At 56.5% G+C, this 24,825-nt stretch overlaps 8 protein-coding genes across 8 annotated transcripts; 2 read left to right on the top strand and 6 right to left on the bottom strand.

The window, feature by feature from the left end:
• Positions 1-738: 738 nt before the first annotated feature.
• ColSpa_04042 (1-phosphatidylinositol 4,5-bisphosphate phosphodiesterase 1) lies at positions 739-2,929 on the top strand (the record flags this gene model as incomplete). The annotated part of the gene is made up of 3 exons (XM_049270254.1): positions 739-2,321; positions 2,417-2,737; positions 2,776-2,929. 3 exons carry the CDS (start codon positions 739-741, stop codon positions 2,927-2,929), a joined length of 2,058 nt encoding a protein of 685 aa, XP_049126211.1.
• Positions 2,930-3,216: 287 nt separating this feature from the next.
• Positions 3,217-4,116, bottom strand: ColSpa_04041 (stress response protein NST1; the record flags this gene model as incomplete). Its single annotated transcript, XM_049270253.1, has 2 exons — positions 3,217-4,029; positions 4,093-4,116. The coding sequence occupies 2 exons, from the start codon at positions 4,114-4,116 to the stop codon at positions 3,217-3,219; spliced, it is 837 nt and encodes a 278-aa protein (XP_049126210.1).
• Positions 4,117-5,756: 1,640 nt separating this feature from the next.
• ColSpa_04040 (uncharacterized protein) lies at positions 5,757-5,999 on the bottom strand (the record flags this gene model as incomplete). The annotated part of the gene is made up of 1 exon (XM_049270252.1): positions 5,757-5,999. The coding sequence occupies one exon, from the start codon at positions 5,997-5,999 to the stop codon at positions 5,757-5,759; it is 243 nt and encodes an 80-aa protein (XP_049126209.1).
• Positions 6,000-8,089: 2,090 nt separating this feature from the next.
• ColSpa_04039 (putative acid phosphatase) lies at positions 8,090-9,694 on the bottom strand (the record flags this gene model as incomplete). The annotated part of the gene is made up of 2 exons (XM_049270251.1): positions 8,090-8,203; positions 8,261-9,694. 2 exons carry the CDS (start codon positions 9,692-9,694, stop codon positions 8,090-8,092), a joined length of 1,548 nt encoding a protein of 515 aa, XP_049126208.1.
• A 2,468-nt stretch (positions 9,695-12,162) lies between these two features.
• On the top strand, positions 12,163-14,805 carry ColSpa_04038 (uncharacterized protein; the record flags this gene model as incomplete). Its single annotated transcript, XM_049270250.1, has 1 exon — positions 12,163-14,805. The coding sequence occupies one exon, from the start codon at positions 12,163-12,165 to the stop codon at positions 14,803-14,805; it is 2,643 nt and encodes an 880-aa protein (XP_049126207.1).
• Positions 14,806-15,504: 699 nt separating this feature from the next.
• ColSpa_04037 (DNA ligase 1) lies at positions 15,505-18,454 on the bottom strand (the record flags this gene model as incomplete). Its single annotated transcript, XM_049270249.1, has 4 exons — positions 15,505-16,041; positions 16,112-18,096; positions 18,152-18,294; positions 18,399-18,454. The coding sequence occupies 4 exons, from the start codon at positions 18,452-18,454 to the stop codon at positions 15,505-15,507; spliced, it is 2,721 nt and encodes a 906-aa protein (XP_049126206.1).
• Positions 18,455-18,967: 513 nt separating this feature from the next.
• Positions 18,968-20,435, bottom strand: ColSpa_04036 (pyruvate dehydrogenase E1 component subunit beta, mitochondrial; the record flags this gene model as incomplete). Its single annotated transcript, XM_049270248.1, has 4 exons — positions 18,968-19,476; positions 19,534-19,988; positions 20,054-20,187; positions 20,304-20,435. The coding sequence occupies 4 exons, from the start codon at positions 20,433-20,435 to the stop codon at positions 18,968-18,970; spliced, it is 1,230 nt and encodes a 409-aa protein (XP_049126205.1).
• A 1,070-nt stretch (positions 20,436-21,505) lies between these two features.
• On the bottom strand, positions 21,506-23,688 carry ColSpa_04035 (F-box/WD repeat-containing protein 7; the record flags this gene model as incomplete). Its single annotated transcript, XM_049270247.1, has 5 exons — positions 21,506-21,751; positions 21,816-22,164; positions 22,224-22,616; positions 22,637-23,232; positions 23,287-23,688. 5 exons carry the CDS (start codon positions 23,686-23,688, stop codon positions 21,506-21,508), a joined length of 1,986 nt encoding a protein of 661 aa, XP_049126204.1.
• Between the last annotated feature and the right edge of the window lie 1,137 nt (positions 23,689-24,825).

Below are 24,825 nucleotides of genomic sequence, written 5' to 3'. Positions count from 1 at the left end.
CTATCGATAAGAGGGGCAGCTTCCCGGGGGTTCGTCAGACGGTCTGGGCTGGGCTCTCTTTACCGCCAGAAGAAGAGCACAAGACCCTGTGACGACATCCCACAGAGAATCAGCGGAGGGGTGCAGGGGGCCGGGACAGCTCACACCGCACAGCACCCCGCTACTCGACAAGCTGCCACGGTTCGACACGACCAGGTAGAAGCAGAGAGAGAGCCACTGGACCTTTGAGAGCTGCCGTACCATAGTGCCAGCCGCCCCTGGGAGAGCCACTCGGCTTCTGTGCCACCCTTGCCAAGCTGAAACTTACTGGATCGCCAGTTTCCCATTTTATTTTGGCACGACAAGGTGCGGGTCAAAACAAGATTGTCCCCTTTCCTCTCTACCGAAGCTGTGGGAGCTTGGCGGGCTGACGTACGGGAAGCCCGCCCACATATATCAATCAGCTCGGGACAGCGAGCCGAGCGACAACACATACAGCTGTAGCTCGAACCCCGTTATACTCTACACTTTTGGTATCACAAGCACACGCTGCCGACGCTGAGTGGCTGATTTGTGTGCCAGCATACGAGACGCGGACCGTATCTCGTAGTCTAGCTTGCATCAGGCGTCGTCTCACCTTTTTTTGTTCACCTCGCTTGCGTCCTTTTCTCCCTCGAGCTGACTCTCAGCCGCTCCCGTTATACTCGCTCGCCTCTCTCTCAAAACCCTCACCGCCTCACGACATTAGCACCTCCAATCATGGCAGACACAGCAACGCAACCCGTGGCCGTCACGGCCAGCACCACCACCAGCAGGCCACCCCTCCAGGCCCAGGCGGGCGGCGGCGCCAGTGAGTCGCAGCGCACCGTCAAGACGCTCAATGACTCCGTCATCCCGTACCTGACCAAGATCTTCGAGATCCATGCCGGTCAAACCGATCAGAAGTGGCACAAGGAGCAGATTGTCTCTTTCGTGAAGCACATCCAGGCCGAGGAGACGGCCGACTGTCTCACGGCGGGGACCGCGGCGGCAGCCACCGCCCCGGAGGAGCTCGACTTCAAGGGCTTTCTCAACTACATGACCTCGTCGGCCTCGGCCGCCACTGCCCCGGCCCGCGAGCAGGACCTGACGTACCCGCTGTCGAGCTACTTCATCAGCTCCAGCCACAACACGTATCTCACGGGGAACCAGCTGTACAGCGAGTCGAGCACCGATGCGTACAAGAACGTGCTGCTTCGGGGATGCAGGTGCATCGAGATCGACGTCTGGGACGGCGATGATTCGGACAACGAGGACGACACGTCCGTCAGCAGCAGCGACGAGGAGGCGGCCGCCGCCGCTGCGGCGGGTGCGCCAAATCCCAAGAAGGAGAAGCGGAGCAAGCTCAAGATGCTCAAGGATAAGATGCCGGGGTCTCTGGCCAGCAGGCTGGAGAAGACGTCGCTGGGGAAGAAGATGGACGAGCGGATCGAAAAGTCCACCAGCCCACCGGCGGAGACTGCCGTTCCTCCGCCCGCGGCCGCGGGTCAGCAAACAGCGGCAGCCGGTTCGGGGACGCTGCAGAAGACCCCCTCGAGGCTCCGCCCCATCGAGCCCCAGGTCTTCCACGGGTATACGCTCACCAAGGAGGTGCCGTTCCGGCACGTCTGCGAGACGATCCGCGACTACGGCTTCGCGGCGGCCGACACGCCGCTCATCGTCAGCCTCGAGGTGCACTGCGGCGCCGAGCAGCAGGAGGTCATGGTGCAGATCATGGAGGAAACGTGGAAGGGTCTGCTGGTCCCGGCGCCCGACGTCGACGCCGAGGAGCTGCCCCGCCCCGCGGACCTCTTGGGCAAGATCCTCGTCAAGGTGAAGTACGCGCCGCCGACGGGCCCCGGGACGGACGCGCTGGAAGACAACGACAAAGAGGACGACGGCAAGCGGTCGCCGTCGCCGCCGGTGGACCCGGCGAACAAGAGGGCCGCGGCCGCCAAGAAGAAGCCGAGCAAGATCATCCAGGCGCTCAGCAGGCTAGGCGTCTACACGCGCGGCGTGTCGTTCAAGTCGCTGACGCAGCCCGAGGCCACGATGCCGACGCACATCTTCTCGCTGTCGGAGAAGGGGGTCATGGAGGTGCACGAGAAGCAGGGGGCGGAGCTCTTCCACCACAACCGGCACTTCCTGATGCGCGCGTACCCGTCAGGGCTGCGGATCGGGAGCTCGAACCTCGACGCCCCCGTGTTCTGGCGCCGGGGCATCCAGATCGTGGCGCTGAACTGGCAGAACTGGGACGAGGGGATGATGCTCAACGAGGCCATGTTTGCCGGCACGGGCGGCTACGTCCTGAAGCCCGAGGGTACGTTTTGCTTTTTTCTTTTTTCTTTTTTTTGTGTCCCGGCTTCAATGATTTTCCTACAAGACTACGACTACGGCCACCGATGCTGACTACCAACAGGATACCGGTGCCCCAAAGCGGGCTCGCCCCCGACACGGCCAAGGGCGTGCCGCAGATCGCCTACAAGACGCTGGACCTCCAGATCGACATCCTCGCGGCCCAGAACCTGCCGCTCCCGCCCGGCGACACAAAGGTCAGCGGGTTCAAGCCGTACGTAAAGGTGGAGATCCACGCCGAGTCGCCCGAGGAGCGGCTGCCGGGGGCGCACATCAAGGACGACGGCCGCGAGCGCGAGAGCGAGTACAAGGCCAAGACCAGGTCGAACCGCGGCGTCGACCCGGACTTTGGGAGCGAGGCGCTGCAGTTCACGGGCGTCCCCGGGTCGTCGAGGAGCTGACGTTTGTGCGCTTCACCGTTAGGGACGACGAGATTGGGCGCGACGACCTGGCGGCGTGGGCCGCCGTGCGGCTGGACCGGCTGCGGTGCGGGTACCGCTTCGTGCACCTCATGGACTGCGAGGGGCGGCTGACGGACGGCGTGGTGCTGGTCAAGGTCACCAAGAAGTTGTCCTAGATTGTCAGGAGCCTTTCCTACGTCCGAGGGACCCTTGCTTTTGCTTTCCTTGTGTCGAGGTGTACAGTGGACGAGGCGTCCAGGCAGTGGAGTTTACTTTAATAGCGTAGCATCAAAAGCATCAATACGAGCATCACATTCCACACATGGGTTTCTCATTCGGAGGTACGGTCTGGTATCAAAAGTTCCAATCACGGTTCGCTAGCAATATTACAATGGTCAAAAAAGAGAGCAGAGGACGGGACGCGCCCTCGCCATTACACACGCCCGCAACCCCAAGCAAGCGCCTAGTAGTCGTTGTCGTCGTTGCCGTACGCGGCGTTGCCCCGCTTCGCCTGGCCCTTGGACTCGAGCTTGTCGCTGTTGAACAGGTCGCCGGCCTTTTCGAGGATCTTGCCGACCTTGCTGTCGCCGCCCTTGCGGCTGTCGTTGCTGCCGTACGAGGTGTCGTTGTCGTCGCTGCCCCGGCCGTAGGCGCCCGACGTCGTCGAGGTGCCGTACGAGTCGGAGGTGTCGTTGTCGCGGCGCGAGGTCGACGAGCCGTATGTGTTGGAGCTGTCGTTGTCGCGACGCGAGGTCGACGAGCCGTACGTGTTGGAGCTGTCGTTGTCGTAGTTGCTGCTGCTCTTGTTGTTGTCCGAGGCGTTGTAGGAGAGGGAGTCGGCGCCGGCAAGGTTGGACGAGGCGCCCGTGTTGCGGGAGGAGCCGTACGAGTCGTTGTCGCCGCGGCCTAGGCCGGATGAACCGTACGAGTCCGAGGTGTCGTTGTCACGACGGTTGGAGGAGCCGTAGGAATCGTTGTCACCACGGGTGTTGGAGGAGCCGTAGCCCGTGGTCCCCGAGGAGCCGTAGCTGTCCTCGTTGTCGCGGCGGGAGGAGCCGTACGAGTCGTTGTTGCCGCTGCCGAGGCCGGAGGAGCCGTACGAGTCCGATGCGTCGTTGTCACGACGGGAAGAGCCGAAGCTGTTGTCGTTGTCGTTGTCGCGGCGGGACGAGCCGTACGAGTCGTTGTCCCCACGGGTGTTGGACGAGCCGTAGCCCGTGGTTCCCGAGGTGCCGTAGCTGTCCTCGTTGTCCCTGCGGGAGGAACCGTAGTTGGACTGAAGGTGTGTTAGTCAATGGCTTGGAGAGGCTAGGAGAGTAGGCAAAGGGGCATCACTCACGTCGTCGTTGCCGCCGTAAGACATGGTTACTGAGGGTTTGGGTTTGGGGTAAAGTTGTGTAAGTGAGCTTGGATGATGGAGATGAAGAGATGGTGCAAGGCTTGGAAGCAGTAGAAGGAATTCGAGAGATGGATGGGTATTTAAGAAACCCGGGTCCGTCTTGGAGCTGTGCCACGATGCCAGTCTCACTCTCACATGCGCTGGACCCTGTTTGCCATGTTCATCCCCAAGGCCCTGACCCTCCCGATCGACAAGGCAGTGGCCCATCGAGATGAGGGTCGCACGCTAGGAAGACGCACGTTTACGCCATATCTGGAACCCCTCTTCCAATCTATCGTCGTATTGGGGGCTGGAACAGGCGGCAGGGACGCTCAATGTGGTCGTCACTGTAAACCGGTGCCCCCTTCCGAGCTGAGCAACGGTTGTATCTGGGAGACGTTGGACCATGCTTGCGCCACTTGGCGCAGCGATTAGGGAAACGCTTGTGTCCGTATAGTCTAGCCCAGGGTCGAGCTAGCTGAGGCCCTTGGCCAGTCTCCTCTTCAGCTCTGAAGGGAATGTCTTGGGAAGAGCCAAGTGGGCGAGCTGCAGGACGAGACGGACAGGAATGAAAGCGGGTTGAACGGGGACCCTGATTATCCTTGGGGCGACGTGTGCCAATGGGGAGACAACGCCTGGCGCGGCACCAGCCTGGCGCAACGGCACACAGGGACCCTTCCGTTGCGGCTCGTCCTGGCAGCAGGCCAGAAAAACAGGATAATATCTGAACGTCGAGCAGGGAAAATTACACAGTATCGCCATGGCGCAACGGACACCTGGTCCACCGAAATGTCGTCATACCGGGGACGCGTTGCCGATTGGTGTGGGATTGAAGGGGGTTTGCTGGCGGGCGTGTCACTGCGTCGGCTGTCCCAACATCTCGAGTGCATTCCCTGCGCTGGCAGGAAAAGGGCACGCAAGGAGCTTGGAGATGCTCCTGGGCCGTAGACCGGTTCGTCGGTTGTTTGCGTTTGACCCGGGTGTAGCGTAGCAGTAGCGCAGTAACCGGGTGCCAAGAAACCTGATTTGGACACCATGAGCTGCCCCGGGTGGTCGGAGGCCAAATGATGCAAGTTGCAGAGCTGGCGAATGGGACGAATCGGGCGCCCTCCCTCTCCTTCCCCATGCCCACCTTTGGATGGATGCCACGGAAAGGAGGAAGCTACCGCTGCCTCGGCGCCGCCGGCGACGTCAAGCTCCCCCACGCATTGGTGCAATCAGATGGATCGGCCTGGACTCCGGGAATGCTGCCGTCTCAAGGTTACGGCCCAGCGTGCCCCACCAGCACAGCTTGACAGGGGTACCTATGGAATTGCGCGCTTTTGACGTTCCTGGCAACCTTTCAAGCTTCCGGCAACCATCACCAGCTGAGCTTGCGATATTGCAATATCGACTAGCTGCCAACTGCACCTCCACGTGCGTCGATGGCTCGATGACCCCGCATGCGCACTGGATCGCGGCAGCTTGCCTAGCTGAGAGGGGTGCATTCCAACATGGGCTTGGGAGTGACGTCTAGGAACCGGTGCGGGGGAATTGGACCTGTCGGATCTCGATGTGGTGAGGTGCTGGGCTGGGATTTACCCCGCGGTGGCCGTAGCTCCTCGTCATGAATAGGTCCAGAGCAGCTAGACGAAGGTGGCCTTCGGGTTTGTGGGCGGCAGATTCCTTCGGTGCCCTTGGCGGCCTCCGCGACGGTTGGTGACAGCACTCGTCTCTTCCACGCTGGGCACTGCAGACGACCGCTTTATGGCCCGGATTCCGCCATTGATTCCTGCCTTGAAGGTGTCAAGTACGTATAGATTCGAGTTCTTGGAAAGGGAGACGGCTGCGGGGCTGGTTCTCTGGGGATCTGCCTTTGAGGCCAGCATGTTGGTCGATAACCTTTCTCAACACATTTGGTTTTGGCACGAGTGGCCGAGCAGTGACTGCAACATGTATGCATGTGTAAGGCAGTGCTCACCGCTTGTGTCTCGCAAATTCATGTTGAAAGGCAAGAATGGTTGGCACAACACCGAGTATACCTCAGCACGTCATGAAGGTTGCCGATGGGCGGAAGCGGCTTCGGGCCGAATCTGAAGCAATGCATTGCAGCCCAGTGCTGCTCACCCCTCTCAGTCCACGATTTTTCCAATGGCTGATCCATGAGAAACGGTGACTTCTTAAGAACATATAAAACAGGTTGAGTAGGGATACAGTAGAATTGTATACATTACTGGACCGCAAACGTAGACTCGTGGCGTTGGCTTCAGCAACTACATCCGCCACCGCTGGCCGTGCCCAAGATGCCATTCGCGCGGGTTCCTGTCAGCTAGGTACACTGCTTGCTGAAGATTTCGGAAGGACCCAGATCAAGAAACAGCCGATGGCAATTACACTAATGTGTGTTGTAACTCAAACACCACCTCGCACAATGATAAAGCCCAGCCCTATCTACAAACGCAGCAACGAGCTCCAGAGCTTGATACGGCAATTCAACAAACATCTGGGAATGCAACAAGCATAGATCTTGCATCCTTGCCCGAGAATCGTGATCAAGGTGAGAGCTTTTACGATTTTCGACATCCTCTCGTAACCTAGCTAAGCAATGTTCATACCATTACGGACGAGCTCAACTGAGGCATCACTTATGGCAAAAGCCCCGAGGGAAATGATATAAGGCAACAATTCTATGGGAATCTCCTTCTGAGTTCCAACATAAAACCTCTATCGGGTTCTCTGTTGGTGAAGAGAAAAGAGTTCATCAGCATAGGAGGTGAGCCATCTGGTTGACGTGAATAACCGACGGCTACCGTGCAGCTCGAAGCAAAGTCCACACTGCCCTTCTCTGATATCCGCATGTGCTGACGTGTATACGTCAAAGACAAGCAATCGGCTATAGTTCAACATTGAAAACAAACAGGGAAACCCAGAGTTGGGGGCCATACTGCATCCTGTCATACAGATTGGTCGAAACAATTTGATAACGGCTCGGGTTGACCAAAGAAAGAATCTGAGAAACCACCGGTTCTGTTGTATATCGCATGTGCCGTTCTCTAAAGACAGCCCGATCGGAGAGGAAGAGCTACTGTCTGGTATTCCTATACAAAACTGCGAGTACACACTACCAGGTCGGTGTAGGACGGCTTCGCAAACCACCACGGGTATAAGTGTCCATAGTATACGAAGCTCCGAGTGCCTCTGGCGCGGACGTCGTCTCCCCCAACTACCCCTTGCAGCGGTCACCAGCCTACCCAACCGCCTGCCTGGGTTCCAATGGCTATCACACAAGTTCATGGTAGCCAGTTTTAGCAGCGAGACATCGTGATGACCGTCACTCTGCTGGTCCTTTACGTAGCTGCAGTATTCGTGACTCCTCCGTATCATATCAATGTCCAGTATGCAACCTGCGAGATGGGCTGTCCGAGCACGCATGTTGAGGCTGAACACCATGCACTGGGATACTTTGTCGTCTTGGCGGCATCTCACGATACATTGGACGCCAAGTTCCCACTCACCGATGGCGGATGCAGCCTTACGGGCCAGGACGCGTGCGGTAGTTTGTGTGTGCCGTCCCGGGGCGGCCAGAGACCCCGTCTCGTCACAGCCGTCTCACTGCCAACGTATATACCTTTGTCATGAGTCGAATGTTTGCATCTTAGTAAAGCCCGACTCTCTTGCATGCTCATTTTGCCACTGATAAAAAAAGACCGTATTTTATTGGTCTTGTTTCAACACAAACCGGGACATATGTTTCTTGCCCCCAAAACAAAGTGGCTTATGACAGACACGCCACGCCAATGACTGCTAGAACATGGCGGGATTGAAGAACTCAGATATGTGAGAAGTGACATCTTGTACGCTCCGAGGTGATCTATCATAACCGCATGGCCATGCCCCTCACCGCTCTTTTATGTAATTTTGCAACAAGTCTCGTTTTCAAAAAGTTAGGTCAGCCCTATCCAGCGGCTCCTGAAAGCCATCAATATCCTGCCGGCTCAGGCTTGGCCGGGAAAGCGGGAATGTTGGCGTTCGCGCGGCATTGTTCTCTCCAGTCGACAGGTGTGTACTTGTCGACAATGGACTTGAAGGCGGCCTGGTCACATGTCAGTCATTTCCTGCCGGGACCAAACGCACAGATACAAATTCTTACCAAAGTGCAGAAAGATTCGTCACTATCAAGATGGTTGCCAGGGGCTTTGCAGCCAGGGATCATCACGGGCTCATCATTGTACCGCAACCTCACATAGTATCCGTCCAGCTTGCTTTTCTCGGCATCAGTCAACTCGGGAGTTGTCTTACGGCCAATGCCGGGCGGCGCAGTGCCGGGCGACGGAGCGCTGGCCCGACCGAAGGAGAACCACGAGCTAAACCAGCTACCGTTCTTGGGGGTCGGCGCAACCGGTAGCTCGGTCGAAGTCTCGACCGCGGGGACCCGAGCATCACGGAACATCTCAATGGCGATGTGGCTTGTGAAGGGAGGCCACTTGTCTGGGCCGAAGGCTCCCAGGCTGGCAAGCACACCGGCCAGTGTCGTGTCATGACATCCGCTCATTCCAAACCGGATGGGTCTGGGGGCAGCATCTGGCTGCTTGATTTCGTAGTCTCCGTCCGCTGGGCTGTGCTCCGCGCTACCAACCATGCGAGCCACGACATCACCCATCAGGCCTCCTATGCCGAGGGTACGATACTCCTGGCTCTCGGTATATCCGCTATACCATTCCTCCACGCCAATTCTCTCGATTATAGCTATGGCCTTGGGATCGTAGAACTCGGAGGGCAGCTTCGTCTGGGGACCGTGTGCGCGGGTGGCATTGATTGTGTCCATGATGCCGCTCAACCGAGGCTTGGAGTCTACGGCGATGCGAGCATCATTGGGCATCCACTTGCCGAGCTTCTTGTTGAGGTACTCCATCTCCGGAGTGTTGTTCCATCGTTCGGCAGTGCGCTGAGCAAAAGCGCGCGAGAGGGCGGCGAAGCGGCGGCAGTTGCCATCGTTGGGAAACAGGGTCTCGTCCTGAGGGGCTCGAGTGAGGAGAGTGAGAGGAGGAAGATCGGGAGCTCGGTGCGTCGCCGGGTACAGGCCAGACAGGGCCTGTTGGAGGGACTCTAGAGCTCGAGGAACCGGGGTGGACCGGAGGTAGAGGGACTCGGCATTGGTGAGGTCAGCGGGGAGGAAGTTTAGGCGATCGACGTAGAGATGGCGGAAGCGGCGTCCTAGGTTGCGCGTGGTTTCCCGACCGCGGTCGGTGAGCATGCCCATGTCACAGATATCGTCAAGCTCGGCGTTGGGGCCGGCAGCGATGATTGGGCTGTCATCGTCCGAACTGAACGTTTCCAGACGACGCTTCCAGTCAAGATAGGAGTATTCACCGGTATCCGGGTCAAGGACGGCGGATCGAAGGTGGCGGACGGCACGACAATAGGGCCAGTACGGCGGGAGGCCGGTGTTCTGAAAACGAGGAGTGACGGGAGTTCGTTCACCGTGGCGCAGGAGGATCTGCACAAGCTGGAGCTTGAGCTGTGGAGGGTAGAGCTGGCGCAGCTCCGCGTCGGTGTAAGGTTGGCGAGGTTCAAGGGTAGTCATAGCTTCGGAGATTATGGGCGGCTCTCGGATGGACGGTGCAGGTGGAGTGTAGGGAGCGTGGAGGAATGCTTGTGAGGAGAGGGCGCGAAAGGGAAGGGAAGGGAGGTGGAAGCACGGGAAACAAGGTGATGCATGGGACGAAGACAACGAAAGAGGAGGGTGGAAACGCGGCTCCAGAGCTGTTGCTGCGCCAAAAGTCGCTGAGAGAGATGGGGATTCTGTTTGGCACGGCGGATGGTGTCAGCCACAACCCCTTGCGCTACCCCAAGGGTACCTTGTCGTGCTTGCAAGCAGTGTGCGACCGCGTACAGTTTTCGCGGGGGCAAGGATTCAACGTTTGAAGGCCAAGCCCAGCAGTGTTACCTATTGGTGTTGTTGTCGCGCGGGTGAGGCTTTGGTTTGGCGGCTTGGCCCTGCAATGACGTTCACGGTACAAGCTGGAAGTTACCCTGGCGGGAATGACACTGACGTGTATGGCAATTTGTGGGGCCATCGGAATCCTTATCGGGACAGCACCTCCAGATAGCTGTGAGGGGCACTGAGGGCTGGGCAAGCAGTCCGTTCTGGCACCCGAGGGAGGCTCTGAAAACGCCGTGGTCCGTCCGTGGGCGACGTGCAGCGCGCATCTCAGCGTGGGAACGTGCTTCATGCTGGCCGGCTCGGTATGAATTGCTGCGTTGGGCGCCGCACATCGGCCCAACAAGTCAGACTCTGGAATCACAAGAGAACGTCCGAGCAGGGCCCAATTGTACTCCTCAGAGCCTCACGCTTGCGGGTTTGAGCTTTCTGTCAGGCCATTTGCCCGAGCTTACTTTTGCCGACAAACACCTAATATCAGTCAGGGCCTTTGGACAAACTTGCCAACTGTGCTGGCTGCACCGACCCATAATTATGCACCACATACTATGTACCTATTGTTGGATCGACTCGCAGCTTTGCTTCACACTCAGTCCATGTGATGGCACATGTCCTTTGCATCCTACTTCGACTTCTTTTTTTGGTTTGTTTCTCCATATCCCCCCACCACAGCTGTACAGGTAGGTATCGAAGCAACCCAAGAAAATCATCCAGAGGCTCAGCTCAGCCGAGCCGATCGACATGGACCATGCCGGATCATCGAGTGCCGCAGTGCCCGTAGCTGCCGGCCGGCGATGTGGGCCTTGGGCCAATGAGGCTCTTTCCAATTGGTAGCTAAGACAAAGTGGACCCGGAGCTAGTCTCCGGCGGCGCATGTGATTATGTCAGTGGCAGAGAGAGAAAAGAAACGGGGAGCTTGGGAGGAAAAAACGCCCGCTGGTTGACGACCTGACGTATTCGCGTACCAATACGCGCACCTTTCAGTCAATGAATCGCAGCCGAAGCATGGGGTGACTTCCTTGCAATTGGATCCGTCAAGAGCCTCCCTCTCAACTCTACAACGGTTGAGGGGGGAAAAGAAGAAACAACAACGAAAAGGCCATCGTCTTGCTCGCTCTCCCACAAAATCCACAGAGCAACAACGCTCCTGGCGCCATTACCCGAGCCTCTCTGACAGTAGAGTGCGCGGGAGCAACAAAAGTGAAATGAACTCGGTGATCCCCTAGCCTAGCCGCATTCGACGTCTGGCAGCCTGAAGTCCGAGCCCCTTCGCACCGGAAGATTTACTTCGCAGTGTACGATGTTCGACCGAGGAAGGGTGTCCCCTGCTCTCGGGCGAAGGAGGCGCAGCTCTGTGCACATCAGACTTCTGGCTCCCTACCACCGTAGTCCCTACGCGGCGGGACGACATCAGCAAGCTTCCCTTCCGTGCTCCAGTCTTGTGTTAGCTACCCACTCTCTTGCACTGAGGCGACTTGTACCTTGCCTTGGGCACTTTTCTGTCATGGCAACTTGGCCAGGTACGGCAACGCACGCACGCACGCCCGCCAAAGGTAGGAACAAGTGGGCACGCGTGGATTGGCAGATTGCCTCCTCCCCATTGTACGCGTTTAGGTACACGGCCATTACTGAGTCGCAAGGTAGGTACTATCTAACGGTCGTCTTCTTATAATACCTACCTGGTGCTTCCCTGCCCCCAAGAAACCCGGGTCGTCACTGCCAAATCTGCCTTTTTTTTCAGATCGAGGGATTGTGTTGAATCATCGTCCTCATTACCTCAACCCCCAAACACCACCCAACCACAGCAAGCAGCCTCGTCATTCCTATCCGGTTTACTGGGTCACATCTTCCTCGACCCAACTTTTCCCCAGATTCTTTAGACCCCTTCTTTTATCACGCCTTCGGTTTTGGCCTCTTGTTGAAGTCATTATCCCGCAATTACCTCGGTGCAGTGCTGGCCGGTGTCCACTATCGCGCCTCCAAAAGAGGATACTGAGCATGTGCCATTGAGCCAATTCCCCGGAACTCCCGGCTGCAAATTGCAGCCTTTATATACCATCTTGCGACCCGGCTTTTCACATACCCTCGATACGTACAGCGTCCGATTCACAATGGTTGCCATGTCTCAAAAAGAAGGCATCGCCATGAGGAGGAATTCGCCGCCGCCGACCCTTGAAAGGGTCCCTTCTGAAGACCCTGTTTATGGTGATGATGACCAGGATGACGCCCAAACCGTCATGCAGCCCGCGTTGAGCGTTGCTGCGACCCGTCTCACTCTCCCACAAACATCAGCTGCTGAGAAAGCTGCTGCTTTGGAAAGAAAAAGATCTGCCGGTAACATTTTCGAATCGGGTCTTTTGAGCAGTGATGATTCCGCTAGCTCGCCGGAATTGACACCCTTCCCTGACGAGATCCCTACCAACTTTGAGACGGAGCCAGAACTGCGGATTTCCCCAGCGCCACCTCGCAGACGGCAGTCGCAAAAGCTTCAAAAGGCAAGGCCAGTCCCGAAAGACTTGCCCTCACCCTGGCAATCGAGTCCAAAAAACCCCTTCTTCGGCGGCGGAGATGGCGAGGCGCCCAAGAACGCTCTTGAGTCCGTATCGTTCGGTCAAACGAGGCACAAGCGCTCTTCTTCCACGGGGGCCGACGCCCTCAAAAAGTTCTCAAATGCATTTTCCTCATTTCCAGCACCTTCTGCAATCTTCAATTCATTTTCATTCTTCACCGCAGCCGCAGAGAGAGCCGAGCCAAAGTCCCCAATGGACCAACGGAGGTCAGCCCTGTCCCAGGGCGGAAGGTCGTACAGCAATGCGGCTCCCATGTCCAGCGGTGCCAACGGGCTACCTCGAGCGCAAACCATGTCCAAAGATGCGCCTGCGAACCGCCCCTCCGTGTCTTCAGGAAGGCCTTCCACCACCAGACCTCGCGTGCTAAGGAGGGTCACTTCGGATGACTCGCTCCTGTATCACTCTCTGTCCCGCACATCTTCGATTGGGGATGACGATGGCAGGTTTGACCATGTCAGGGAAATGGCGAACGTGAGAATGAAGGCGATCAAGGACAGTCTGCCTGAGAGACCCACGTTCAAAATGCCCAGTCTACAGAGGCTCGGGTCGTCACTGAAACTGAACGAGGACGGGATGGGCAAAACCGTGCCTGAGGCTCCCGCGCCAAAGGTTGACAACGATGGATCCTCGACCCTGGACAGAGTTCTGGAGACTTTGACTGGGGATATAGTCATTCTCGGCGGATATCGAGGCTCAATTCTGCGATCGGCGGAGCCTCCACACCATCAGCTATGGGCTCCTGTCAAGATTGGGTTGAACATGAGGAAAGTCGATCTGGAGGTGGGCCTGGATCCGGAAGACGAAGAAACGATGGAGAAGCGCATCATCCCGTCAGGCATGCTGCAAAACATCGGCCCCATTGATATCTCGAAGAAGTTGTTCAAGAAGATTGCCGCCTGCGAAAACGTTCGAAAAGGAAAGCTACGTTTGTGGGATTATGGCTATGACTGGAGACTAAGCCCTCACCTGCTGTCCCGAAAGATGATAGAGTTCTTGGAAAAGCTCCCGTCAAACCAACCGGACTCCAAGGAACCCAGAGGCGCGCTAGTCCTGGCACACAGTCTCGGAGGTCTCATCACCCGCCACGTGGTCAACCAGCGGCCAGATCTTTTCTCCGGTGTGGTATATGTTGGCACTCCTCAAAGGTGCATCAACGTCCTAGGGCCCCTGAGGGACGGCGATGCGGTACTCTTGAACGAGAAGATCCTGACTGCTCAGGTCAACTTCTCACTCAGGACGACGTTCGTCTTTCTGCCCGATGACGGTTTCTGCTTCGTCAACAAAGACACGAAGGAAGAGTACAAGATCAATTTTCACGATGTCAACGACTGGATCAAATACTGCCTCTCGCCCTGCATCGAGCCCCCTTTACCGCCGCTGGTTCCCAAGGAAAAGTCAACAACGTTTGGGTCTCTTCTATCGGTCCGCAGTCGTAGCTCAAGCGAGAAGAAACAGAACCACATACTCTCACCATCACTCGCCGACGCGGCCCGCAAAGCAGAGCTGGCCCGTGAAGGAAACATGAACCCGCAGATCGATGGCAACACTCGTAGCCAGGCATCCAGCAATAAGCCGTCACCGTTCACCAAAGGGTCATCGGGGACGCCCACGCCTCCCAACCGCGCCAGGAACCTCGCCTACCTCGAGCGTGTCCTGGCTGAAGTCAAGCAGTTCCGCGCCGAGACGCAGTTCAACCCGGCCCTCTCGGAAGCCAACGCCTACCCGCCTCTCGGCGTCATCTACGGCAAGGAGATCCCCACTGTTTACGCCGTCAAGGTTGCAAGCCGCGAGGCCATCGCCCACCACGGCGCCTACGACGACCTCATCTTCCGCGCTGGGGATGGCGTGGTCCTCGCACGCGAGGCGCAGTTGCCCGAGGGGTATGAGCTGGTGCGTGGCGGGCGGGTCAGCACCGAGCGCGGGCACTTGACCATGCTCGGCGACATGCCAGCCGTTGGCAAGGCGTTGGAAGCTGTTGTTCGGGGCCGACGGAAGGGTATCGGTCTGGGAAGCGTGACGAAGGAAAAGGTGCAGAGGGGAGTGTCGTTAGAGCCTAGAAGGTTATCATCCGGCCGTTTAGGCTTTGCCCGGCCGTCTAGACAGAGCCAACGTAACTGGGATTGGCGCAAGATCATGCCCAAGCGTTTAAGTCTAACACAACGTCGGTTGTACAATAGAATGTAGCAACGGAATTACACAAACATGAAGTTCTCGAGACCTCTGTGAACCCCCCCTGAAACCCGTCACGTCATCTAGTAATTTTCCACCACCAGTAACCTGACCCCGTCGATGAAGGTTGCTGCCCGCAGCAGACGTTTTGATAAAAAAAGGGGCGGAAAAAAGGGCTGGGCTGCAGGTGTTTCTTGCATCCGCGCACACGTCCCGATGCAAGGCTCTTTTTTTTCTCTTTTTCCTTCTTCGGCGGCTGGCCTTTGGGGGACGCGCGATGACGACCACGCACATGAACGCCGCGCTTTGCCCTGCTGCATGCAGCAGCCGAAGCAGATCTGGGCGGCGGTCGATCGCAGACGTCTGAGCCCGGTGTTGTATGTGTCCATCATGAGACGTGCAAAAGGGGGGGGATTAAGAACAAAAAAAAAAGGACACGAGAACCGAGCAAACCACATGGGACGTATGCAGGCGAGAGTTAAAATCCATGGATCGAGGTTATCTAAAACCCCATGCTTACAAATTCCCCGTTTCTTCTTTGACTTCCGTGACCAACTAAACATGACATGATGGGAGCGAGCTGGGGCAGGTCATACACATCCGCCGTCGTTTCCACCCCCTCCCAGGGAGAAGGAAACATGCTCCCGGGGAAAAAAGCAATGCGAGAACGCCGTAAGCCGTGTTGGTGATGGCAAAATCGTACAACCCATTAAGCTAATACTCGAAATCATCGTCCGCCGCGGGACCCTTGCTCTTGGTGACGCTCTCCTGCTTGCGGTACATTTCGGCCACCTGGCGACTCGACGTAGCCTCGTCGGGCTTCTTATCGTCGCGCACCTTGATGAACCGCGGGAATCGCAGACTGATACCCTTCTCGCCGCCCGGGTCGACACCCTCCTTGCACCCGGCCTTGTAGCGCGGGCTGAGCGTCAAATCGGCCGTCTTGACCTCCCAGACGTAACGCGGCTCGAACCACACGTCGGGCTGATGTTGCCCGCCCGAGGAGTGTGCGTAAAACGGCTTGGGCCGGTCAATGACAATGTCCGAGAGCTGCTGGTGCAGCTCCTCGAGGACGGCCTCGGAGAATCCCGTGCCGATATTGCAGACGGTTTCATAAGACTCGGACGAAGGGTTGTAGCATGCAAGCAGGAACGCGCCGTAGACGGATGTACGTTTGCCTTTGCCGTGGTATGCGCCCAGCACGACAAGATCGAGCGAGTCGCCGATGCCGCTGAGGTAATCTTTTTTTATCTAGAGGGCATGCAGTTAGCACACAACATTCATCGGCACAGATCAATCGTAGGGGACCAAAGCGGCTTACCTTGAGCCAGTTTCGACTTCTCTTGCTGGGCTCGTACCCGCTCTCTGAGCCGTCCAGCATCTTGACCATTAGACCCTCGCAGGATGCCTTGACGCTCTCATCAAGGAACACCTGGATCTGCTCCAGCTCCTGTCCATCCATGTGCGTAGCAAAAGAGAACTCGCCCTCCACTGGGCGGAAAGCGTTCTCAAGGAGCTCGCGGCGTTCGCGAAGCGGCTTCTCGACAATGGCCTCTCCGTTGAGATAGAGTAGATCAAAGGCAAACACGCACACCTTGACCTTGACATCCTCAATCTTGACGTCCTTCTTCTTGCGTGTCATCAATTGCTGAAAAGGCAGGACCTTCTTTTCGTCGACATCCCAGGCGACTGTCTCACAGTCCAGAACGAAACTCTTCGTGTCTTCCTTAACCCAGGTATGTAGCTTGGCGAGAATATCAGGGTATTTCTTGGAAAGATCCTCAGAATTTCGGGAAAAGATGGAAGCAACTCCATCTGCCGCAGCCTTTGTGGCTCCCGGCAGAGATTGACTAATCTCCTCGTCCGCGGACTTGGCCACATAGTGGATCTGGGCTCGTTCACCGTCGTATTTGTACTCACAGGTGAAGGTCTGGTTCTCAAAGCGGTCCAGCACTTCGGTGATGGCCTTTGTTGGCTTGGCTAACATGGGCTTGAGAGGCACTCCAGGCTTGAGCTTGCAGTGTTCCCGGAGATTCATGATGCCGTGGTTCACCATGGCGGGTATGATGACATCGTAGCTCGGGAGTTCACTGTCATGAATCAGCGATGCACTGGGCACGAAGTAGAACAGAATGACATACCTGTACACCGTCTTGAGAATGGCCTCTGCCTGTTCCACGTCCGTCGTCTTGGGTACTTGACCCTTAGCGTTCGCCTCATGGAAAACCACAGCTTGAGCTAGAGAAACGAGGACAGACTTCTCGGCCAAACCAAGCCGCAGCTTGCCCTCGAGGAATCGAACGAGATATTTGGCTTCGCTAGGACCTCCCTTGTCCTTGCTGATGTCTACCTTTCCAGAGGAACGGGAATCAGCCGCCGACAGCAACTTCTTGATGGCATCCACCTTGCGACCCTGAGCACCGTTGCCCGACACAGTAGCGATGCCCATTAGGCCATTGTGCACGCCCCTGATCGTCAAGGCTTTGGGCTTGAACATGGTGGGCTGCGTGGATCTACTCTTGACAGCGACAAGGCCGAGATCTCCAATCTCTTTCTGATCTTGCTTGATGACGGCAAGACTGCGACCTGTCGTCTCGCCAATGGCCTTCATAATGAGAGACTCGCCAATACCCAGCTCAATACCGGCATAATCGGGAGCCAGCTTGTTGATCATGAGCAGGACGGTGGGAAGAAGATCGTCAGGGGTCAGACGCAGGACCTGTCGAAGGAACAGCGAGCAATGAGCCATGATCTCAAGTCGCTTGGTTGTGAGCTCGATGAGGGAGAAAGTAGTGCAGAGCGCAGCGTAGGGAACCGGTTCGCCTGGTTTCCAGTCGGGGTACGGGTCCTTGGTCTGCGTCTTGAGCTTCTTCTGGACCTCCTCCAATGTCTTCTTTGCTACCGCAGGTTTGATATCCTCTTCGTCATCTTCGCCTACGTCATCTTCCGAAGCAGACTCCGTCGCCTCCTCCTCTTCGTCCTTGACGGCCGGCGTAGGCGAGGGAGATTTGGAGACTCTCTTCGAACGAGAAGGCTTGGGGTCATCAGGCTTTGCCTTATCAACCTTTGCAGACTTCACAGGACTACTCTTTCTGGCCTTTGAAGCCTTGGGTGACGTTGTAGGTGACTTGGCTGGGGCTTCGTCCATCACCTCGTCCTCGTCCTCCACGATGACACGTTTACGAGCTCTGCGAGGTCTCTTTGTGGCAGGTTCGTCCTCATCGTCCTCCTCGGTGACCTCATGCTTGACTTTCGGACTTGATGCCTTGACGTCGGGACTCGGGCTTCTGGTACGTTTCCTGGGCTCTGCACACGAACTGTTAGTAAGGTGTTTTTTAGACCACAAGGTATTCAGGCCTACTATTTGAAGCCTTCTCTTCCTTGCCTGCTGCGTTTGAAGCATCCTCCTCCTTTTTGACCTCCTTCTTTGGTGCTGCCTTGGTGGCGAAGCTTAGCTTGCTTTGCTGCGGCTCGGGCCTGGAGCCTTTCGCTCCGAAGAACTTGCTGTACCAATTGTCAGCAGGCAATCTCATCAACCACAATATAGCTAAGAAGACGGAGCTCCAGAGCATACATGGTGGTCCGAGGAAAATTGCCCTTATACACACCCCAGCGTTGTCTGCGAGGGCTTGACGTACCCCAATGTCGCCTGCTTCGGCGCCATTGTGATGATTGATCGAGTGCAAATAGTGAAGAATCGAGTGTCGATGCGAAAAGCCGCCCTGATTGCGTTCCTGAGAGGGATTGGACTGTTTGAAAGGCGAGCGCAGGCCATGAAGACTGTCGGGTGACTTTTGAGGACGCTCGACGCGCCAGGCAGGCGCGTTGCCCTTAATTGAGCACCGCCGCGACGCGAGAGAGCAGCTAAGTAGCCCCACTTAATTTTTAGGCAGGTAGGCAGATATCTGATATGCACCAATTGGGTTTAATGCACCAAAAACCACCGCGGCGGTAGAAAAGTGCGGTACGCCGAACAATTTTGTATACATGCCAAATTGCACTTCACATTCATTGAGACGAATTTCACTCAAACTAGGGACGGATATTGTTTAACCAGGAGGATATCTGCAGACCCCGGCCATGTTCAGATTGTGACCACTTCACCCTCTCTAGCTAGTAGGTATTGTACAATAGGACAGAAAGGTTAAGAGACAATTATTCGTCATCAGGAAGACATTTAGTGGAAGTAGTAGGTCTCGTCAGGGGTGCGGCCGCGGATGAACTGGGGCTCGGTGCCGGGGACGTAGATGTCCTCGTAGAGGATCTTGGGGGTGGTGTCAGGGACGGCCATGGCCTCAGCGGCGGCGACCTCCTCGTTGACGAAGCTACGGGCCTCCTTGTCGATGGTCTTGAGCTCGTCCTCGGTGACAACCTCCCAGTCGATGATCTTCTGCTTGAGACCGGCAATGGGGTCGTTGGTGGAACGCATGCGCTGGATCTCCTCACGGGTACGGTAGGTGGTACCAGGGTCGGACATGGAGTGACCACCGTACCGGTAAGTGACGTACTCGAGGACGAGGGGTCCGTTCTCGGCAACGGTGTAATCCTTTCCGTACTTGACGGCGGCCTTGACGGCGAGGACGTCCATGCCGTTGACCTTCAGACCGGGAATGTACTGACCACGCTTGTAGTAGTCCGTAAGAGCGGAAGAGCGGGCGGCAGCGGTACCCATACCGTACTTGTTGTCTGGCAAGACGGTTAGCCTAAAACATCAACTGAGTTTTTTGGTACCCTCAAACTTACTCTCGCATCCGAAGAGAGCGGGCAGGTTCCAGAGCTTGGCCATGTTGAAAGCCTCGAAGACCTGACCCTGGTTGCTAGCACCGTCACCGTACAGGATGACGGAGGCGTTCTTGCGGCCAGCGTACTTGTGGGCAAAAGCAAGACCAGCGCCGACGGGCACCTGTGCACCGACAATACCGTTGCCACCGTAGAAGCCCTTGGTGAACATGTGCATGGAACCTCCCTTGCCGTAGGCGATACCCTCACGGCGACCGAGAAGCTCTCCGATGATGGAGCGGACGGTGCCACCGCGCATGTAAGCGAAACCGTGGCAACGGTAGGCAGTGATAAGATCGTCCTCGCGGGTAAGAGCATGCTCAATACCAACGGCAACGGCCTCCTGACCGGTAGACAAGTGGCAGAAACCACGAATCTTCTTCTCCTTGTACAATCGGTCTGCGGCCATCTCGAGTTGTCTGCGCAGGGTCAATTACGGGATCCTGGTTGCAATTATCACTGCAGAGAGGATAATTCGCCATACCTGACAACGACCATGTCCTTGTACATCTGCTTCAGTTCCTTCTTCGTAACCTCGAGGGTGTACGGCGGGGGGTCGAGCTGGTACGTCTCGAAGCTCTCATCGCTCAGGGTGATCTGGAAAGGCTCCTCCTCGGACTAAAAACAACGCTGCACGTTAGTAGTGCGCAATTGGTAATTTTCACCGGGTCCGATGATCGTCGTTGTCGCGGCACCTTCGACGGAGGTGGCGGCGGAAAAGAGCGCAAACTAACCTGCGGGACTCCCTTCTCCAGGGTTGCCGATGCAGCATTGGTGGTGACGGACCGGGACGCAGCAACAAAAGAGACGGGGGCGCGAGTGCGCAGAGGCACCGCTCGGTTTAACCTGATCGCGCGGGAGAACATCGTGGGGGTGGTGATGATGGAGCCTCCGGACGATGAGAGTGAGAAGGGTTCGGGGGAAGGAGGGTGATAACAAATTATTTGTCGCTGGAGCTCCGAAAAATCGCGGCGTTGGTTGGGAAGGGAGCTGCTGCTTGTTGAAAACTACTAGTCCCGATACGGTTAGCACATTTGCACGTGACCCTTCCTCAACGGGATCTGGGAGGTGCGCGCTACGAGGTGCAGCGACTTTGGCGGGCCCGACTTTCACCGGTCGGTCCTATTCTTGCTCGGCGCCCCCATTCTGTTCCAGTTCAGTGGACTGGGAGAGCGGCCTTCGGAGATAACAAGGAAACAGAGCAAGCAGTAACGGCCCAATCGCCGCAAACACCCAAACCCCTACAGGGCAATCAAAACACTGGAGGTGCCGATGAATTTGGCCAGGCACCGTGTTCCCAGCAGCCAAAGCCATGCTGCTCTGTGCTACTTCACCACCACACAACAGTCATGGGCAAATCCACAGCTTGTCATAACACTCTGGACAATTAAGCTGCATGAACGCCCCACTGCCGCAGTCACATCGGTCATCTCATTTCGAACATCCTGTTCATCGACACTCGTTCTGATGTGGTATACAGCTCTACTAAACGCTACCACGGGGTATATTAAGAAGCGGCCGGGCCGACCGCATGCACGTAGTTGAGCAACGCTTTACGCCCTGAAGTCGTCGTGATCACCGCCCCAAATTGTCCTGCCGGTTAGACCCTCGAATCAAGCTTTCTTCCCAATGCTGTTAAACCTATGCTGGCCGCCCTTTCAAATGCATATGATGCTTCCAGACCAACGCCAAAAGACGACGCCCTTGTCTCAACAGGCGTCCCTCCCATCTATACTCAGTAGCGTCTTGACGATGAATGAGCCATGCCAAGCCGCCTTGATCTCGTCGACCGTCGTGAACACAACGTCTTATTGATGCTCCGATAGCAACATTGCGTTCTGGACAAATGGACCTGATGTTTGTTGCGGTATGATGTTCGTCGTCAGTCGAGCCCCGGGGAATTCATGCCTCCGTAGATCCAGATGTGGAAGCCCGTTCAGTCGTCGTGGAAGAAAGTCTTGTTACCGCCCTGGAGTGGGGCCGTGGATGGGCCGGCGTCTCTCATGTCGACATCCTGGCTTCCGGCGGCTTCTCGACTAGGACCTGCGACTGCCGGTTGCGATTGTCTGTAATCGAGCTGCATGGCACTCATCGGCCGATGGGGTGCCTCTTGCAAGACTCGCTGTTGAAGAGATAATGGACGGTCATACAGAACATCCTCAGGGGGAGAGAACGACCAAACCTAAGGGGTGTTTAGTTAGTAACGAAGCGGTCGTACTAAGAGCTGCCAAGGGGAAGTCTCTTACCTCCATCACTGTACGGTTTTGCCGCAAAGCCAGCGCCACGCACTTCTCGTCTTCAAAAGCTACCCTCCAGACAGCCTCGCCTTGAGCAATAAGCTCACGAACAAGGTGGCCTGTCTTCAAGTCCCAGATCTTGACTCTGCCATCACTGCCACCACTGACGACCCGTGTATCGTCGAACTGCAAACTGGTCACGCTGTTATCGTGCGCAGCAAGTCGATGAATGGGACACATCTTCTCCAATGACCAGACTCGTACTGAACCATCGGAGCCGCCAGTCACGAGAGTATCTCCGCGCATCTGCAGTTGGCCAACAAGAGACGTATGACCCTGTAGGATGGCCAAGCACTCACTAGACTAAGTTAGTATACCAACATAAATTACATCACTCTGTGTGTAAAGAGCACTTACGCTGTTCTCGGATCCCAGATTCGAACATTGGTATCCAGGCTGCCAGTCACCACTCTCTTGCCGTCGAAGGCGATGGCATAAATCTGGCTAAAGTGACCCTGAAGCGTCTGAATGCAGCGGCCCTCCGAAATACTCCAAACCTTGGCCATGGTGTCGTAGCTGCCAGAGACAACAATGTCCCCTTTGATTTCGAGGCATCGGACGCTGGCACCATGGCCAACAAGCACATTTCTGCACAACCCGGTCCGAATATCCCACACTCGAAGCGTCGTATCGCGCGAGCCCGATATCGCCGTGTTTGCATCAGACATTTTCAAGCAGCGAACTGTTGATGTGTGGCCACGAAGTGTGTGAAGGCAGGCACTGTCCATGTTAGCATTTCCAAACTTGCATCTATGTCGTCGTTTGCTTACCCCGTAGCCAGGTTCCACACTCGCACATCGCGATCGCATCCACCACTGACCAGAATGTCGTCCCAAGGGACCATGGCCCATACGCCCATGACATGGCCCTGCAAAGTGCGCTGCTGGTTGCCCTTTGTATCGAACACGTGGATCTTGGCGTTATCAAGAGCGACGATGATGTACTTGGACGTCAAATGCAGACTCGTAACAACCCCTCCCTCTTGAGTGATGTTCCTAGTAGTGCTGGTACCGCCAGATCTCCAGGCTGCCTCCACAAGATACCGTTGCTTGAAATGCGACTTGTATGATCTCATCTTGGGCCGCGCATTACTGGCGCCGTCAAGGCTGCGAGACCCTGAAGCATGAGCCGTCATTGGCAGAGCGCCCGGGAAACTGCTGCTGGCGTAGTCATCCCCCCATAAAGGCTGAGCTCCAGGTCGCGAGCCACTTCCCATCGATGTCGAGACCTCGGACAGACGCCTGCCGTAGTCATGCTTTACGCAAAGATTTTTCCACGTCATATCATCGCTCAACAAGTCCCGCCACCTCCGGGATACTTGTGAGGCACGAGCCAAGACCTTGGGGTCGTCGATGAAGGAGAGAATCTAGAGCAATGGTGTCAGTACCGAATTCCCACGAACCGATTTCGGATATCTTACGCGTAGGCACAGCTCATCCGGAAGACTCGTGAACGGATCCTTTTTGAGTAAAGGACTGACGAACTGATGGACGAAGCTCAGCTGTTGACTTGTGCACATGTTCAGGAGGTCGGCCAAGAGACGGGTACGGTGAGGACCACCAGAGTTTTTAAAGTGATGGCGCACTTTGGCCAGAAAGAAATCTTCGTCGTCCGCGGCATCGCTCCAGTCGAGTTGACGGTGCGAGGGGCCGGGAGAGGCTGCTGGCGTGGGCGGGGGAGGCGGCGAGCCGGTCAACTGCTGATCGAAGTCTGCAGCAGGAGTGGTCATGCTGGGCGTCGGAGGACCTCTCATGTGTCCTGGTCGCTGGGGCATCTTCTCAAGCCTTGTACTACTAGAGGCTCCGCCGGTGTTGAGCGTCATGTCGTCGCTGAGCATGCTCCCTCTTCTTTCAGAGAAACTTAATGGTCTATTACTGTAGCCGGCCATGTCGATTTGTGATATACGACGATCGTAGTTGAACAGCCTCGAGACCGCGGTACTGTAGATGTCGGAGGTCGCGATCGCAAGCCCCTAAGCAATGGGACGTGGTGGCAAGGGCGGCGGTTCAGGGTGTCTGAAATCGCTACCTGGCGTTCATTAAACGTCCAAGTTCAGTGGTCAACGTTTGACCGGTTCGAATTTTCGAGGAGACACGCAGCCGCTGTGTTGGCGGAGTGTTACAAATGAGGACCGTAGGGCCGCACGAAACGCCGTAGCAAAGCGTCGGTCGTTAGGAATCTGTGCGGCGACTCTCGCGGGCTCGAGCGACTTGGATGGCAACGAGGATCACGGCGAGGCGGCAACGGCGTGGTGGTATGGTTCCGTACGCGACAGGACGAGGCGATGGGGTGTCTCCCGTGGGGTAGCGACGCTGTCGATTGGGAAACCTGAAGTTGGTCGGTCCCTAGTCGGGAACTGGAACGAAGAAAGCGAGAGGATATGGTGACGCTGTAGGATAGTGTACTGTGAGATGGGGCCAGCGGGAGTCGGGAAGCTTAACAATCGGAGGCGTCAAGCGGAAAGCGTGGGTCGTTTAGGCCTTGCAGTGTGGAATGCCAGGGCGAATCACAATGGAAAGTGGATTGTTCGATAGTATCGGAGGATTTCGCTTGATTGACGCCCAAATATCTGTTGCACCTCCCTGCAATGGAGTGTCTCGCGTCGTTCCTGGTGGTTGTCGTCGAAGCGCAACAAGGAGGAGAGGGTGAGGGATGGGATTGGAGAGGAGTTTAGCCGTCGAGTGTTTGTTGGCTGGAATTGGGGATTTTGGAGGAGGGAAGAGGGAGAGAGAGAGGGGGGAGATCAGATAGGCCAGGGCAGGTGAGGTAAGGAATGGAATGCACTGGGTGAGTCTCCTAGCGGCTGTGGGAGTTTAGGAGTTGGGAGGTATGGGGGTGGGTTAGTATGCAAGATAATGGACCAGGTCGGGAAAGGGAAGGGAACGGGAAAAGGACCAAGACCCAGGGGGGAGAGGCCAGTGAGCACAGCGTGAGAGTTAGAGTAAAAGCGAGGTCAAGA

Source organism: Colletotrichum spaethianum (assembly GCF_022836535.1).
Source record: "Colletotrichum spaethianum MAFF 239500 DNA, contig08, whole genome shotgun sequence".
Taxonomy (NCBI): domain Eukaryota; kingdom Fungi; phylum Ascomycota; class Sordariomycetes; order Glomerellales; family Glomerellaceae; genus Colletotrichum; species Colletotrichum spaethianum.
The sequence above is the reverse complement of the archived record's forward strand: the minus strand, read 5'-3'. Positions and strand labels throughout refer to the sequence as shown.